This window comes from Drosophila albomicans, chromosome 3 (assembly GCF_009650485.2).
Source record: "Drosophila albomicans strain 15112-1751.03 chromosome 3, ASM965048v2, whole genome shotgun sequence".
In the NCBI taxonomy this organism is placed as follows: Eukaryota; Metazoa; Arthropoda; class Insecta; order Diptera; family Drosophilidae; genus Drosophila; species Drosophila albomicans.
In genome coordinates this window covers 45,003,191-45,020,871 of record NC_047629.2, presented here as the reverse complement: position 1 = coordinate 45,020,871, position 17,681 = coordinate 45,003,191, and the positions used below count along the sequence as shown (strand labels likewise).

Here is a 17,681-nt window from a genome sequence, read left to right as displayed (position 1 = left end):
ACTGTCGGACCAGGGCCGAGCAGCTGACACTTCTTGTCCTGGGACAACACAACAATAGAAGGGAGAGGTGAGTCTTAGACACGTTCTGAATTATTAACAGGCTTTTTTATGCAGTTAACTTGGGACTTTTCGTCCCCACTCTAACCTCTGCCCCTTTGTTGGCCCTTTTTGTTGCCTAGACCTTTTAAATTCCCCAGCAAATTTATGCAAAAGATTTTGTTTAGGGCGTAAATAGGAGTCTAGATCCCTCTCGCATAGCACTTACAATCCAAATATTTGCCATATAAATTACAAGTCGAAAACTGTTTGGGCGGGGTGTAACTGTTTGCTGTTGCTTCTTGTTGTTTGCCCAAGGCATTATCACCAAGCGAACCAATAAATTGACTTTAAATCTCAGTCGAAAGTTCAGCCCAGATGTTGCGAGAGCCCATTTACCAATTGCGATAAATTATGCGGCCTGGCATTGAAATGTTTTATGGCAAGCTCTCAATTCAATTGCCCCCCGATTTAATGAAGCAGAACACAAGACAATTGTCAGCGTAATGCATTAAAAATTCAAAACTTGCCGACACTGATAACACAGTTATCAATTATTCGTTAACAGTTAACAGCTGATAAGTGAAACCGGCAAAACAACGCGAGAGAGAAAAACAATTGAAAGTGGTTTACAGTTTAGCAAGCACTGCTCGAAAATTGAATTTCAGTTACACTCGTGTTACAATTACATTTAGCTGCAACATGTGCTTTTATGGCAGCACTTGTTCGAGGGCGTTGCAACACGTTGTTGTTGTCGATTTAAACGCGAAGTCAATAGCACGCAATGCCAAAGCAATTGAGCTGACGCTAAACTGAAATGGCACCCTCGACAGAGAGACACAACCACGCATGCCACACGCCGCTTGCCACACGCCACAGGCCACAGTCCACAGATACAAATGTATCTGACAGATACATAAATATAATAACGAGCATTACACGAACTTTACCAATATAACGATGCAACTTAATGAGCTCCCTCACCTGTCACAACTTTCCTGACACATCCTCCCTCCCTCTCCCCTCTCCCAAAGTTCTTTGCTTTCTTCATTAACATTAATTAGACGCGCATGTATCTCTCTCTCTCTTTCTTCCACTGTCTCCCTCTCTATCTCCCACATATGCAAATGTTTTTGCGCTAGCTTCCTACGTATTTTCAAGCTAGATGAAAGATTTTGGCTGCCTGATAAATGTGGGAAAACGTGCACAAGTTTCCAAAGCCAAAAGCATTCGAAGGCATGATGCCCAGGAGAGCTTCACTCTCGCTATTTCTCTCTCTCTCTCTCTATCTGACCCTGAAGAGGTTTCGGGGGTGTTGTCTAGCTTGTATAATATGCAGATTTGCTGCGGTTGCTGTTTGTGAACGAGTTAATCCAAAAGCTTTTTGTGGGTCGTCTTCTTCTTCTTCTCCTTATGCTTTAAGTTTGCCCATTAAACGCACAGTTTTGCTGATCTGAACAATGGCAAAAAGTCGCTTTCTGCTTGGGATTATGAAAAGTTGTTGCCAACTGTAGACAAGCATCTGCCTTAATTGGCCAGTGCAGCTCAAAAGCGCAAAGAGCACACACCAAAAGCTTCAGCTTAAGCAAACTTAACTCAGTTAAAGATAATAACTAAACGAGTGATTGCTTGTAAGCAAACAAGTGTGCTCGACTGTAAAATACTTGTCAACAATATGGAGAAAGTGAAAAATGAAGTGTGGCCAAGGGCGCAACAAAATTATTTTTTGAATTAATATATTATTACAATTAATTACTATACACATTATATAACGTCAAAAGAATACATTTATGTATGTACTAATAAAACTAAAAAAAATATATTATTAAAAATAACTTTTTTAAAGGATTGAATATTAAAAATGCATAAATATATTCAATTCGATTTTTTAAATTTGTAATTTAAGAAAAAAGTGAATCTACATTATATTTACTATTAAAAGATAAGTCAACTTTTAGATATATGTATATGTTTAGCACATTTCCAATTCCCACAAAACTATCATAATCCTTTACTCCATAAGTACCGGGTAAAATAACTAATTGAGCAAGACTTAATGTTTGTAGCTATTCTAGCATAAAAGACCGAATTAGCTGAAGTGTAAATTGAAATCATTCAAATTTCCAATTTACTTTGATAACCAGACGAAGAGTGCTGAGCTTAGACATACAAACAAGATATAGTATATAGCATAGTAATTGTATAGTAACAGATATCTTGGTTGCATAATGACCAAGTCACGTTCTCCCGCTCTCTATCTCACTCACACACACACTCTCGTGCCAATCGATAGTCCGATGCATGCGATCCGATAGCTTTCCAGTGTCATTTGTTAAGCTCGCATAAATTGTAAAGTGCAATCGAAAGCTCAGCAACGAAACAGGTGCTTTTGCCATGAATGCCATTTGCATAATGTTAATTTTGGTATCGTTGTTGTTGTTTGCACATGCTGCTGTGTGGATTTAAACTGCGGGATACGCACACACACACAATCACACAAACTTGCGTGAATCAGTGTATAAGCCCGTGCCATAATCAAATATCAATTGCAACGGTTTTTTGTTCGCCGGCAAAGGCAAAAATTTATTTATAGCACAGCACGAAAATAATTGTGGACCGAGGCCACGCCCCAAACTCCAGCTGAGCTGGGCAACAAAAATAAACAAAAGCTGTAACAACAACAAACAACAGTTAAAATCAACCAACAATGCATGAACCCAAAATCCATGCACAGCAAAACGGAATTGAACAGACTGCCAAACAGAAAGACGAGAGAGAGAAAGATGCTGCAGGACTGAACACAAGGGAAGGGGAAAGGGAGTCGGTCTTTGTTCTAACATACATTTTGTGTTGTGCGGCAGACCGAATGGCGCCAATAAAACTTTTTATGCCAAACGGCGAACACGAGAGAGAGGGAGATAGCAGACAACATCAGAAACAGCAACAAGAACAACGACAACAAATACAGGCACAACCACAATAAACAAACATACCAATTTTGGCGAGGATGAAAATACAACTTTAGTTACAGTTAGGAACACATAAGCTTTAAGAGTGAGAGCACAAAAAAAAGTGGAGCAGGAACGTGCGTTACAAAAATTATGGCAGGCCCAGGCAGCAGCTGAGGATGCGACACACCCTGTGCCAAAACTTTTTGACTCACATGTATGCGAGAGTATGAGTGTTTAGATATGTGGCGTGCTTTTGGCAATGCAATCAATGATTTGTGTTTTTTCTTAGAACTGAACTTTTGTTGACTTTAATCAGTTGCTCGAACAAGCGAGAAGGCGGAACTATAAAATGAGACTGCACAACAAATGTAAATTAAGTGGCACTGACTACAAAATAACAACGTCACGGAACTCAGCAAATAATAATAATATCTCTCGCGAATATCAAAGGGGACACGACCCTAGCGCCCCTCTCAGCTGATAAAACTGTTTTTTTTTTACGACCATGCTTTGACACTTTCAGTCAACATTTTGTTGTGTCGGCTTGTAGTATTTGTTCTCGCTCTCCCGCTCTTCCACTCTCTTAGTTAAATAGACAAGTGGCAAGGCAAACAAAAGTGCTCGTTCCATCTCTGTCGCCCTCTCGCTCGCACCCTTTTGCTCTGCACAAATAACGGCGAATTTAATCATTTTGTATGCAAATCGTGTTTGCCATAAAAGTACATGTTACGGGCCAGACAGACAAAACAGACAAACAGACAGACGGTGCAAACGACTTGTTTCTTTCTGCCTTTCTTTCATTCTCGCTTCGTTCTTTCAGTGCGTTGGCTGTTAAATGTCTCACCTGAGACGAGCAGCTGATAAACATATCACTTCTACACAACAAGTCAAATGCAAATATGTATGGGCTTAACAGAGGGGTCAGGGGAATGGTAGCTAAATGATTCACAGCTGAGTGCTTCAATCGAGACTTGCCACACAGTCATCGTTCCATGTGAGCCGCATCAATTAGGTGAGTGAATGTTCATGCATACACAACTCAGCTGGTAATTCTCACTGTCCCCCCCTCACACACATGGCCAGTCAGAGAGCTCAACGATAAACCATTTCTGACAGCTTTTTCGGTTTGTGTTGAGTGAACGAGGCACAGCACAGGTGCTAAGCTTAAACAACACAACGAAATGAGAAACGCACACACGCAAACTTCAAGAGAGCAAACTTCAAATGAAGTTTTGCACAACTCAAAGAGAGTGGAGAGCGCTCGCCTTCTTGCTCTCACTCACTCTCCACAACACAGCAGAGTGGGCAGAATAAATGCGTAAGAAACAACAGCTGACAGCATGTAAGAAAAGACGAGCAGCATAATAGAATGTATAAATACATACGTAAAGTAAGTAAAAGTATGTTATATACGAAAGTGAGTGTAATATATGTGTGTTTGTTTGCTTTTTGTTCTCTTGCATAAATTTTAATAATTTAAAAAATGTGCCCACAAGCATTCAGCGAGCACACGCATGTATAACAACATACATATACATATGTATATGCTGAGATATATGTACTTAATGTTATACTTGTTTTTGTGTATATTTTTATAATTTTGATAGTCGCCGGCAGCCGGCAGCGACGTCAGCAGAGCCAGCGACAGCTGCTCCCCCGGAGCGACACGCGCTGCACATGTTCACATTTATGATTGTGATCTCTTCTCTTATGTGTATGTGTGTAATCACAGGGTGTTCTTTGTTGAACTTACCATCAGTGCAAAAGATGTCGTGACCGGCGGCGTTAGTCGCAGTCCTCCATGCCTGAAGCGACTCGCGGGTGCGCGACGCAGGAGCAGACTCACTGTGCTCAGTATTACGGCACCGCGCCTAGACATGCTGTGGTGGCTGGGAGGGGGGCGACGGATAGAGAGAGAACGCTTGCTTTGCAAGATCACAGTGGAGAAATAACAACAATGTTTGTGCTTGAAGCAACAGACGCACACACGCACTCGCAACACGCACACTGCGAACAATCGAAAGAAGGATGAATGACCAATGGGCAATGAGTAATGTCCTCTCTCCCTCTCTCTCTATCGCCTTTTGGGTTCGCTTCACTGTGCTTGTATTCAATGTTCTTGTTGTTGTCGCTTATGTTTAACTAATTACTCAGCGTATAAAAATGAAAGACTAAGTTTACCATAATTTTGCGAGGGAAGAGAAATTATTCTTTGAAATAAAGAATTTGGCAATTTTGACAGCAAGACAATTACAATTTGAGGAAAAAACAACTACAATTTATATTTGGCATTGTTTTCAAGGCAAGCTGAGCATAAAATGCAACAGTGCCACAACAGCAACAACAACAGCACTAAGAATAAGCAGCAACAAAGGCGGCGCCAAAAGGTGGAAAGACGAGAAACGCAGACAATGCGCAATGCCAAAAGGGGTAACAGAAAAAAAAATAAAGTTACCGGTTTTCCTTTAATTCTGCGAAATTCACTGGCAAACAACAAAAACGCGGCACATGTTCCACACAAAACACAAACAACGTTTTTAGAACAACTTCTCAACTAATTGATAGCAGCTTGCCAATTTACCAAATTTAATTACACTCTTCTTCTTTCTTTTTAGTAGCGGCGGCTTTTCCAATCAACCTGCACTTTGCACTCGCACACTTCACTTTTTCGGTTATTCCAACAATACAAAAGTCACAGCGACTTTTTTATTACCGGATTGTATGCTGGGGGTGGCACGTGCTACTTTAAATAATATTATTTAATTGTGCGGTTAAATACAATATATGCGCAAGCTTAAGCTTAAGTGGTAGCCGCAACACGCTAAACGAACGCCGAACTCCGAACGCCAACCGCGCGCGTTAAAGTGTGATAACAGACTGCTGTTAAAATACAATTAGGCTGTTAGACCCCTTTTGGCGCACACGCAAGCACCCAGTTCGAAAATTCGATAACAGCTGATTCGCCTGGGATATGATTCGACAAAGGCGGATACGCTGTCGACAGCTGCGCAATTAATCAATAAATTTTTCTACAAATCTGAGGCTTTATTAACAGGTTGCAGTACATATTGTTCACAAATTCGTAAGCATTTCTTTAAACAAGTTTGTAAAAAATGTAATTTCAACAGAGCAGGTGGAGCTAACATTTGCATTGTATGAGCAAGCTGTTAACTAACAGTTTCGTTAAATGGGCAGCACTTACATGCACGAGTTGCCAGATCTGGTTATTTAGATATGCCAACACTAGTAAAGACATAAACCACTGAAGTTAATAATTTAGCTTTTTTTGGCTTTATTCTAGTAGGGTAACAAATAGTTCAAAGGACGCATTTGCGCTAAAGGTGTGGTATATTTGTGACGATGTAAAGCAGTATATTTCAACATGCGGTCACGCTGATAATAGTCGGTAACGGTTTTTCAAAAATGAAGAACACAGTGAAATCGTTTAAATTTTCGCTTTTATTATTGTCGCATTACGAATCTAAACTTGAACTAGTTTTAATATATATCCAACTATTCAATATATACTATATAGAGCTTTGCTTAGTGCGTTAAACATACAACTAGAGGTTTTTCTTTTTGTATCATTTGTATTTTCATTTGTTAAGCATTTTTGTTTTGTTTACTCTAAAAACATTTATGTTACACTTAATACAAGTAGCAGCCTTAGCAATATTTATTTATACATATGCAATTAAACTAGATATTTAACATACATATATTTATAGCACTCGTAACTGCAGATCTAGAGAGAATATTTCTACAGTTTTGGCATGGATTAAAAATGTTTATAAAATATAGTATACACGAATGTTGTTGTTGCTGAAGTTGTAAAATCAAATATACAATGCATTTTTAATAATCAATTTTTTTATAAGTAGTTTTCTTGTTGGTTTTTTTTTGTTGTAGTTGAGGTAATAACGAAATGAATCAAGTCGAGTTAATTGGGCGCATAATATAATTGTAAACTGTACACATAAATTGGCTCTGATTTATTTATTTATTTATTATTTTTGCAGTTTCGCGATTTCTTTTTTTTTTTTTGTTTTTTCCCCCATCTAGATCAACATTTAAACAACTAACAAAGCGCATAAAATGCATTTATTTATGCAATTATTCATGCTGCCTCTCTTTGAATTATAATGCCACACGCACACAAACATACACACACTATCATATAAGCCATTATTTACATAATACAACGCATTCACACTCACACACACACACATTTTACAACACTCAACTGACAATTGCAGCGACATCATTAACTAACAACAACAACAACAACGAAGATAAACTACAACAGGATTTATCATGCACAAATCTGCTAATTATGTATCTATTTTTTTTTTTGTTGCCTTTGCTTTAGTATTTTTTTGTGTGTTGTTTTTGCTTTTGTTCTGCTGCTGCTTGAGCTTATCTTAGTTGTTGCTGCAGCTGCGCTGCTGACGTCGCTGCCTGTGCCTGCTGCCAACACTATGCTGCTGCTGCCGTCGACGTCGCTGTCAGCTGCGCTGTGCACTGCTTTGCTTTGCCTAGTTTCAGGCATCGCTGCTGCCGTCGCCTCTGCTGCTGCCGCTGCCACAGCTGCTGCCTCTGCCGCTGCCGCCAGTTGCAGCCAATGCAATTGTTTCCTGAGTTTTGCACGCATTTTGCGATATTTGTTGCCGCCATATCCAATTCCGTAACCAATTCCTATGCCCGTTGCACCGCCACCACCACCGCCTCCTCCTGCTCCTCCGCCGAAGGCAAACAGCTGCTATCACGTGCCCGTGGACAAATCATCCTTCAGCCATTGTGGTATCGGTCGCGATCCGAGCTTTTTCAGCAGCTTCACCAGCGCCGTATTGTGATTCAAATAGTAGCTGCAATCGGAGAGCGAGAAAGAGAGAGAGCGAGATAGAAACAATTAAAATGGCAGCAAAAAAATAGCGATAGCAACATTTGCATTTCAAATTTTCGAGCTTTGCAAAAAGTTCGCCCAAAGCGGCTTTCAACGTTGTTTGTTAGCTACCTAGCATAGCTGCTTCTACTAGTGTGTTAGTCCGCTCTAATTAAATTTCGTAAGTCCGCCTAAGCTTTTTATTAGCCACCCTCCTCTCGTGACAGATTGTTTTTGTTCGTTTTCTTTTTGTAGTAATTCTGCTGCCTCGCTGAGCTTCAGAGCATTAAATCGCCATTAGCGTTGCCACCTGACAGACAGTTTTTATTAAACGTGGCAACACTCACACAGCCTTCGCTTAGCTTTTTCACAGCTTCTTTATGCTTCTTATTTAATTTGATTTAATTCATAGGCTTATTACATTGTAAATTAATCTTTATGATAATATTTTATTGAAAGCTTCACTCCTAATAAAGTTAAATATAATATTTTGTAAATACTTTTTTTATTTTCAAATATTTTTCTTTAATTTCATTGAGTTTTCTGGTCTCAAAATGTACATCTATATCCATTAAATGCCATCTCCAGACTATGAACTACGCATAACATTTTAATTTATATTGCACTTTTTTCAAAAAATGTGCTAATATCCCTCTTTTAATTCATTTGCTGTCGAAGTCCTTCCAAATAAAACAACTCTGACCAACTATATTAATTTGAATTCCATCTACATACTACACATTTTAAATTCGTTAAAGAAATACTGACATATTATTTATTTCATTCATTTATTTTGTATTTCTAAATTCATTTATCACTCAATTTTAAGATTCTCGTTGCATTTATTCACATTTGATCAACAACTGAAAGGGTCTCTCGTAGTTGAATCTCAACTGTAGTATTCCTCATGTATTATGTATATCTAAATTCTTTAATCTTTTTATTTTCAGTTTCGGGTTGCTTTTACTCACAATTAAATAACAACTAAAAGGGTCTCTTGCAGTCGAAACTTAACTGTAATTTTCCTCATATATTATGATTTTTTTAGTTCTTTAATCATTCAATAAGTAAGTAAGATTCGATTGTTTTTACTCACAAGTAATCAACATCTAAAAGGGTCTCTCGCAGTCGAAACTCAACTGTAAAGTTCCCCAATTGTCTTCAAAAAATGTTCGCTTCTACATATCTAAGTAGCCCTTTCAAAACTAGAAGTACGAAGAACTGTTGTGTAATCGTTGCCTCTGCTATTCTGTCATATCGTTCCCCATTTTGCAGCACTCATAGGAAGGCTGTTAACCTATTTTGGTGGCAATATACGAGGAGTTTACATATGTGTGTATCACTTTTATGTTCGTGTTCATTTCGCTGTCGTTTAACTGCTGTGAATCACTGAATATAAAAGGACTCTCTCTCTTATTCGCAACATTGCTATCCTGCCAAACTGACAGCTGGCATCCCGAATCGTAGTTGTACAGCAAAGTGCACTTTCCATGGCCACAGAAACTTCATTCATCCCGGCTCAGGCCTCTTCCACCTCTTGCTTCACTTCACTTTCCCTTCAGCTACTCGCGCAACTATTCTATCTACCGTTGCCACACACGAGCACTCACACACATACCCACACATGTGTGTTCATTAATCCTTCACTCAAAGCATCGTCGTCGTCGTCCTCGTCATCTGTCTGTCGCTTGAAAACCAACCCAAATCACTCATACGACCCGTTTTTCCTCCTCTTTTTTTTGTGTTTTACGCTACGTTTTTTTTACTATGTCGTTGCCACACATTTTGCTAGCCGATTTGCTGCCGACGAGTTTTACTTACCGCTGCAACAGCTTGGCACTGCGCTCATCCATCGCTGGATATTGTCGCCCCTTGGACTTGCCGAGGCATTTATTGCGCTTCTCGCTGACAGCCTGGCAGTAGAAGCCCTTCTTCACATCGTAGCGCAGGTGATTGGAGTAGTCGAGTTGCGGCTGAATTTTGATGAAGCGCTGCAGCTCGTTCATCACATCGATGGGATTGAGACGCAGCTGCTCCCCATCGATGATGTGCAACTGCTGTGCCGGATAGTAGGCCAACCAATGCTCCAGATGCTGAGCGTATTTCCCCGGATTCAGGCATCGATTGCGTAGATCCTTCAGTGCTCTCGGCGCCGAGTCGCTTGCCGTTATGACCTGCCACAGACACACACACAAAAAAGAGGCAACCAAACATTAGTTAAACAAGCCACAGCCAGGTTGATTTGAAAAGTTTGCCGATTGCTTTGCCACACAGACAAAACAGGTGGCAAGAAGGTGACATGATGGAGAACACGTGTTAAGCTTGGTCAACTAAAAATGCTGCAATCGCAATTCAGTTGATTTCAACTTGCCACTTGCCACTTGCCACTTGCCACTTTCCACATGCCACACACGCTAAGAGGCATCACTGCATGCAAATCGAAAAATGATGCCGACAACTTGTTTTTCCTAAAGCTCACATTAGTCCAGAGCAAGAGCAAGAGCAAAAGAGAAAGAGGCTTGGAGGCAACTCTTGTGTTGCAGCAAATGAAATCGAAAAGCTATTTTGTGGTGCACCAAATGAATTTTCCATTACTCTTGCCACAGAATACCACCGATCTTTCTCTCTCATTCTTTCACTTTGTATGTGTGTGGATGCAACTGATGGGTGTTTTCATTAGACTTTCCATGCAGAAGTATAATAGTTCAAGTTGCCTTTTGCAGTCTCGAAAAGAAGCTTTGCTTCTCACAAAGCAAATAAAACGCTTGCCAACTGCATTTGTATCTTTCTTTCCATTATTCAAAAATGTTGCAAGGCAGTGCAAACAAATACTTTTAAATCTCAATGAGTTTTGTGTGCAACACACGATTTAATTGCATTTAAATTTAATCTATTAGTGCTTCTGACTGTTTATTATTCATTTCAAGCTTGAATCGATTTTTTCTTCTTATAAGCTCATTTAATTGCGTTTCTTTAATGTCTTTAATTTTATTTATGAATTTCAAACAGTTGCTCAAATTATATTAAGTCTTTTTTAATATCCTTGCATTAATCTATGAATTTATTACGAATGCTATTAAAATCATTCTGGAAACATCTGTATTTATTTTAGGAAATATATCTCAACTATTTCTGCTTCTGCATATGACATTTCTCCCATTATTTACTTCGTTTTTCTTATGTGTATCTCTGCAGTTTGCATTTCTGTTTTCCTGTTTGCTTCTCTACAAACGTATTTGTATCTGTCTGCATTGAATAGCAAAGCATCTCAATCTATAATAGTTGCACAGTTGCAGTTACTGTAATTGCAAGTCGACACAACTACACTACTGAAAATCCAACTGCTTTGCTGTTTGTACTATTTACAAATGCATCGATGTCATTGAAATATATCTTCAAATGCAAATATAAAAGTAAATACAAAAATATACAACTTTCTTTTTGCATTTGTAGAAGCTTTTATGTTTATTTTTATGACCTATTTTCAATACTTCTTTCTCTGATTTATATTTATGTTATATATTAAGTAATTTCAAAGTTGTAGAAAAATTCTTTAAAACTTTCATATTCTCGTTCAATATTTGAATCATGTTCTATTTAAAAAGTAAATAAAGCATAAGGAACATTTTTCTTTCAAATTTTGATGCTGGCTTTTATTTGTATCTTAAAAATAACTCCCAATAAATAAAGTTTAATGTATATTCCATATATAAAAATAAAATTCTTTTTCAAATTGAATATAGTTTTTCATTTTATGTTCAATAAATAATGTTTATAGAGCTTTATCTGAAACTAATGAGTAATATGTATTGATGATTATTATTGAGAGCTTATTGTATTTAATTTCCTTCCCGGTTATTTAGACTTCAATTTATTTTATAAATTGAGTGCCATTAAAAGTGACTTTATTATTCAAATGAAAAAAGAGTGTTCACATATTCCTTTCTAATCTATAATTTATTTTTGTTGGCTATCTCTGAAACTAATTTGAATGCGTTCTTTTAAATGATGGCTATATATAATATATGCTATATGTGTCAAGGTTTTTATAAAGAAACATTTGGACTCTTCTATTTATAGGTTTCTCATAGATGAATAATTAGTTTAAAAATCTAAACTTGGGCCATTAATCTATGAAAAAGCGGCAATATCAAAGCGTGCAGTAAATTAAATGTGCTTTGTTGTAGAAGATATTTAAGAAATACATGCTTCTTATAGTAAACAGCGAACTGCGTGGTTCTGCTAGTTTTAGGAAAATCACATTATTAAACATTTTTACTATAAATTCATAAAGAATATTAAATCTGCAATATAATATTGTCAACATTAGGAACAAAAGTGGAAATTTGAATGTGAATCTGATGTGCAGTTTGAATCTTATAAATATAAACTGTCTTTTTTCCATATCAAGAATTGTAAATATATTTAAAAAAATAACCTCATCTACAGCTGCATTTATTTACCAAATCAATAAATGTATTTTTTGTTTTTTGTACTTTTCCCTCAAGACAGACCAATTTCTAAATGTATCTTCATGTTTTCAACCCAATCAATAAAAGTATGTAGTTTTTTATATTTTGTTCATACATTCGAAAACGTAACCTAAACTTCCTTTATCATATGCACCCTAATCTTATATTTTCCTACTTTTTTATCATATCAAGATTTGTAAATATATTTGAATATATCCTCATCTACAACTGCTTTTATAAAATACATAATACTTGTTTGTAATTTTCTCTTAATATGAAGACACATATCTATCTTCAGGTTTCTTATCCACTCAATAAAAGTAAGTGTTTTTTTTACTTTCCTCTATTTGTAGATATTACTTGATCTGCTTTTATTATAATCTATCAATCTATGCAGTATCTATAATAGTATCAGTCATATTTGTAATCCCATTTATTCTCATATTTATTTATTTTTATTTTATGTTATTTCATTTTATATATGTATATTTTATATAATAATTGCTTTTCATAAGCTGTCACTCACCTGATAGAAGCTGTAGTTGTTGGCGATTATGTCCCCGTGGGCACGTTGATGTTGATACCAGGAGTAAGCGCGCTTCGCAGGAGAAATGAGGATGGTGACGATCTTAGCATGGGGCAACAGAGCGTGCGCACGCTTCGGCACCGCCTCGCCATCGAAGTACGTGGCGCTCTTCTCGAACATGAAGCGCGGCGAACCCACCGAAGTGGGCATCGGGGAACTGGTGTTGGGCAGCGATTCCGAGGGGAAGAAGTCCATGTACCAGTCGAGGCCGCGATAGTAGTTGTTGCCGTTGAAGAACTGCACCTCCTCGAAGGTCTCGGGGCTGGGAATATTGCTCGCCACGCTGCCGTGCATCGAGAGGAATGTGTAGAGCGCTGTGGTGCCCGTCTTCTGGGGTCCAATCACCAGGAACTTGGGCAGCGAATCACAGTTCTTGGTCTTCGACCAGATCTTCTTGTGGCGGGCATCATCGCAGGGATTACCCCAGACGGGATCCACCTCCTCAGGATGCAGGCGAAAGTACATTTCGGCTAGCTGAATGGGCGGCGCTGAGGCGAGCTTCAGATTCGTCCAGCACTGCAGGAACTTGATGACCGATTGGAATGTGTAGAGCGCCAGGCGATCGGAGCCATAGTTGGACATGTGTGTCATGAATATGTTGATGGGATTGTAGACAATCGTCTGAAAGAGTTCCCCACCCTGTATGGACTCATCTAGCTTATCCCTTCCACCCGGGTATCGATCAATGTACATCGTATGGGTGAACAACCCGCAAGTCTGACGCGGCAACACCATAATATTGCGATGAATGAAACCTCGACGCAGTCGCGCCGGACGTAGATGAGGATACTCCTCGGTGGAGGTGACTTTAACGTTCCACACTCGCTTCCAGGCGTGATAGAGCAACTCGTGTGCGGGATAAACTCCGGAGTGATGGGGAGAAATCGAGTAACCCGATGAGGTCGGTATGTTGTGCTCCTTGGCGAAGGCGTAGTTCAGCTGCATCTCGCCCATGAGGAGCGTGAGGTTGTCGTAGAGATGCGGCTGCTGATGCTTCCACATGTGCGAGAACCAATTGAACTCCTGCACATTCTGCAGCAGAAAATCATCACCGAGATTTTCCTCCCTTGTGCCATGATGATAATACTTCCCAGAGAAGCCCAGATTGAAGCGAAAACCCGGCACCATGCCACCAATTATTCGCTGTGTGGCAATCAACGCACGTACATCATCCGGACGCAATCTCGTGCCCTTTTCGCCAACAAAGATGTCGTCGATGTCCACCAAGATCATGCGCTCCAGACTTAGACTCAACTGTCCATGGCTGAGGTAGCTGAGCGCATCGAGGAACACAAGACGATGCAGCCAAAAGCGCAAACTGCTGCCGAAGAGCACCCGCTGTATGCCATCTAATTGACCGCGATCCTGCAACACGGTGGTAAGTGGCAGCTGTACTTGCCCCACACTATCCGCCGGGTACTCCTGCGTGTTGCGCTGAGCCCACTCCACCGGTTCGTAGGTGCTGTGATTGTGTTGAAAGACAGCCCAATCATCGCCAGGCAATGCGCCCCAAGCTGTTTCGCCAGCTCGCGTTAGTCGCAGCACCGAGGAACTGGGATTGAGGCTCGCATCTCGCAGCCGGAGATTGGTGTGTATGAAGAGCGGAAAGTCACGCAGTTGGGCGCCCACAAGTGTCTCCTCGCTGGGACTGACGAAGCCCACAATGCCCACGGAGTATTCGCGACAGTATTTGTCGAGCAGTTCACGATTCCACTTGTCCATGTTGAGATATTTGTCCAGATTCTCGAACACAATGACGCCATAGCGACCCTTGTCCAGATTCGTCAGCACTGGCAGACTTTTGCCAGCCACTTCGAGCTTGTATCTGCAAAAGAAGAAATGGAGAAGTCAGTTTGGGGAGCAACAGAGAGAAAGAGAACGGGAGAAAGTTGTTTAAACTGTTGCGAAACTTTTGGCACAACTCTGTCGGAAGCTGTCAGATCCAAGCGTATAACAGTGGGTGCCAAACTGCATGTCACAGCTGACATTAATGAAGAGAGAGAAGTAGAGGGATGCGAAGCATGAAAGTAGCGCTGCCAACTCGACAGAAATGAAACCAGCTATGTCAGTACAAGAAAATAGCTATAAAAAGCCATTTATAAAGCCAAACCTAATATTTTATTATTATATTTTAATGTAAATACATTTTGGCAATAGATAATAACAGCAAGATCTTTTGTATTCTAAAAATGTATTTAAAATACTTTAAAGTAATGTTAGTATTATAAAAATTGAGAAACAAAAGTGGTTTCTCTCGAGATTCTAGAAAACTGCGCATAAACTCAAATTACATAAAAGTGAAACAAATACAGTAGGTCACAGCTTATTTCAACCACCACCAACCGACAACTTTGAGTTAGTGTACTGGCCAAACTAAAAGAGGTATTAACTTTATTTAAACGCAGGATTTTAGTTTAATGTTTTAAAATACAAGATATTTTTTCATTTATCCACTAATTTTTTTTTTACTATATAAAATTATTGAAAAACAAAAAAATGCCAAAAAAAAGTACCACAGCTTATTTCAACCAGCAACTTTGCAGCTGTGCGAAGATCAGTTTCCTAGGAAAATAACTGGTCTTTATGGATCTATTGCTTTGTGTATAGTATTTTCAATACATAGAAGTTAGATTTTCGACATTTTAAGCTTTAGATTTCGAAACACACGCGTATTTTACAAAATGGGTCCGTGAACCACAATTGAGAAGGCAAATGACGTCATAGCTCCTTTAAAGAATGGATTTTCCCGTCCAAAAATTTATGAAATGCTGCATCTGAGTGTTTCGACTGTGCAAAGAATCATTTCATTGTTTTTTTCGCGAAAGTATAGTGCATGAGAAGGGCAAAAATGTACCCAATGCATTTTTTAATAAGACCGACGTGCGTTATATTGTCCGGAAAATCGGGAAAATCCAAAATTTTCGCCACCAAAATTTGCCAGTGTTATAGAGGAAGAATTGAGTAAGGCTTGCCACCCAGAATCAATTCGAGAGTACTTCGGGAAAGTAACTTTAATGACAGTACAAGGCGCAAGAAACCGTTTATAAGGCGCGCGAATCAAAATGCTCAAGGAGCATGTGGGAAAGGATAAAAACTTTTGGAACTTAATCATATTTGTGGACGAGTCCAAAATCAACATTTTTGGCTTGGTTGGAGCTCCATATGTCGGTCAGAATCCAAATTCCGGGCTTCAAAACATAAATTTAAAGCCTACAGTCACGCTTTACGGTGGTAGCGTCGTGGTTTGGGCCTGTATGTCCACAGCCGTAGTCGGAAAACTCAATTTTATTGACGCGACCATTGACTAGACTCAATACCTAGAGGTACTGAATGTCAATTTGATCCAAAGTGCAGATAAACTGGGCATTAAGGATGATTTCCGCTTCTACCAAGACAATGACCCTAGGCTTAAGGCAAGAATTGGGCAAGATTGGCTAATTTGCAACTGTCGTCATGTCATGAAACCATCAGCTCAGTAACCTGACATAAATGTTGTAAAAAAATTTTGGGCCATTTTGGACCAGAACATCGGAAAAAGGCCAATTTCCAACAAATCTAACCTTAAAACGGCTTTAGCGGAAGAATGGGACAAAATTAGCCCCTACATCACAAAAAAATTGGTGGAATCTATTCCAAACTGTCTGGAAGGAGCTATTAACCAAGAAGGAGGTCATACGAAATTCTAAATACACAGTTTAACATATTTATATTTAGTTATTTTCAGCTGGTTGAAATAAGCTGTGGTACTTTTTTTTTGGCATTTTTTTGTTTTTCAATAATTTTATATAGTAAACAAAAAATTAGAGGATAAATGAAAAAATATCTTGTATTTTAAAACATTAAACTAAAATCCTGCGTTTAAATAAAGTTAATACCTCTTTTAGTTTGGCCAGTACACTAACTCAAAGTTGTCGGTTGGTGGTGGTTGAAATAAGCTGTGATCTACTGTATATGTACATAATATAATTTTAATTTAATTTATTCTATGTTCTTTCTGTTGTTTTTTTTTTCAACTTAAGTTAAAAAGGACAAATTGTCCTATTGAAACTTCTTTTTGTAATATAAATTACAATTACTTGTAAAGTGGTTCCTTTTATTTTAATAAAAATAATAAGGTTATTATATTCTTCAGTTTATATATAATATATTATATTGGTTCAATAAGTTTTACCCTGCAACTAAATCATAAAGACTTAATAAAAATATAATTCCTTTTAAAACAACTAAATACCATGTTTTCCGCTTTAGATGGTTCGAAAACTCCACTTCTAGCGAATAAATAGCTAACTTGACAGCACTGAATAGCAGAGCGAAACGCACAGCGTTGCATTTGACAACAGCTGTCGGAAGCTGTTTGCTGCGACACGCAACCCACAGAGCTGGATTGCATTGTGCTCGCAATAAAATGCGAGTGCTCAGCTCCAGATACGCAAATAGCAACGGTCAAATAAAATTGGAAAAGGCAGAAAGAAAATAAAGGAAAGAATGCTGAAGTCCACAAGCTACGAGTCTTAAATATATGTCAAAGTTCTCAATAAATACTTGCTTGTGAATTGCTACGAAAAGTGCAAAATATTCAGGCAAAAGAAGTTAACGTATGCACTGCAGAAAAATTCAGAATATTTCCACAATTTATTTGCAGCATTTCATTTTAATTGGAGAAAGTGCCACAATCAATGTTTAGATTTCTCAATTACTATTAGAAAGTGTGTTTCGAAACATTTAAGCCACAAATATCAATGCACATATCAGGA

At 38.6% G+C, this 17,681-nt stretch overlaps 2 protein-coding genes across 7 annotated transcripts in view; both read right to left on the bottom strand.

The window, feature by feature from the left end:
* Positions 1–5,284, bottom strand: part of LOC117569581 (calcium uniporter protein, mitochondrial) — a 54,271-nt gene extending 48,987 nt beyond the window's left edge. The window contains exon 1 of one of the 4 annotated variants that reach the window (XM_034250810.2): positions 4,741–5,284. Coding sequence is in view for 3 of the 4 variants with exons in the window: in XM_034250806.2 (XP_034106697.1) it covers positions 4,741–4,866 (126 nt within the window). In the remaining variant the exon portion in view is untranslated. The remainder of the gene's footprint in view (positions 1–4,740) is intronic. The other 3 variants (XM_034250806.2, XM_034250807.2, XM_034250809.2) reach the window with 3 other exon arrangements.
* A 1,730-nt stretch (positions 5,285–7,014) lies between these two features.
* Positions 7,015–17,681, bottom strand: part of LOC117569580 (bifunctional heparan sulfate N-deacetylase/N-sulfotransferase) — a 76,447-nt gene continuing 65,780 nt past the window's right edge. For 2 of the 3 annotated variants that reach the window (XM_034250802.2, XM_052006158.1), the window contains 3 exons: positions 12,868–14,752; positions 9,691–10,043; positions 7,015–7,852 (listed from right to left, as the gene is read on the bottom strand). In XM_034250802.2, coding sequence (XP_034106693.1) covers positions 7,750–7,852; positions 9,691–10,043; positions 12,868–14,752 — 2,341 coding nt within the window. In that variant the 3' untranslated portion in view covers positions 7,015–7,749. Of the gene's footprint in view, positions 7,853–8,486; positions 8,566–9,690; positions 10,044–12,867; positions 14,753–17,681 lie in introns of those variants that run through there. The other variant, XM_034250804.2, reaches the window with a different exon arrangement.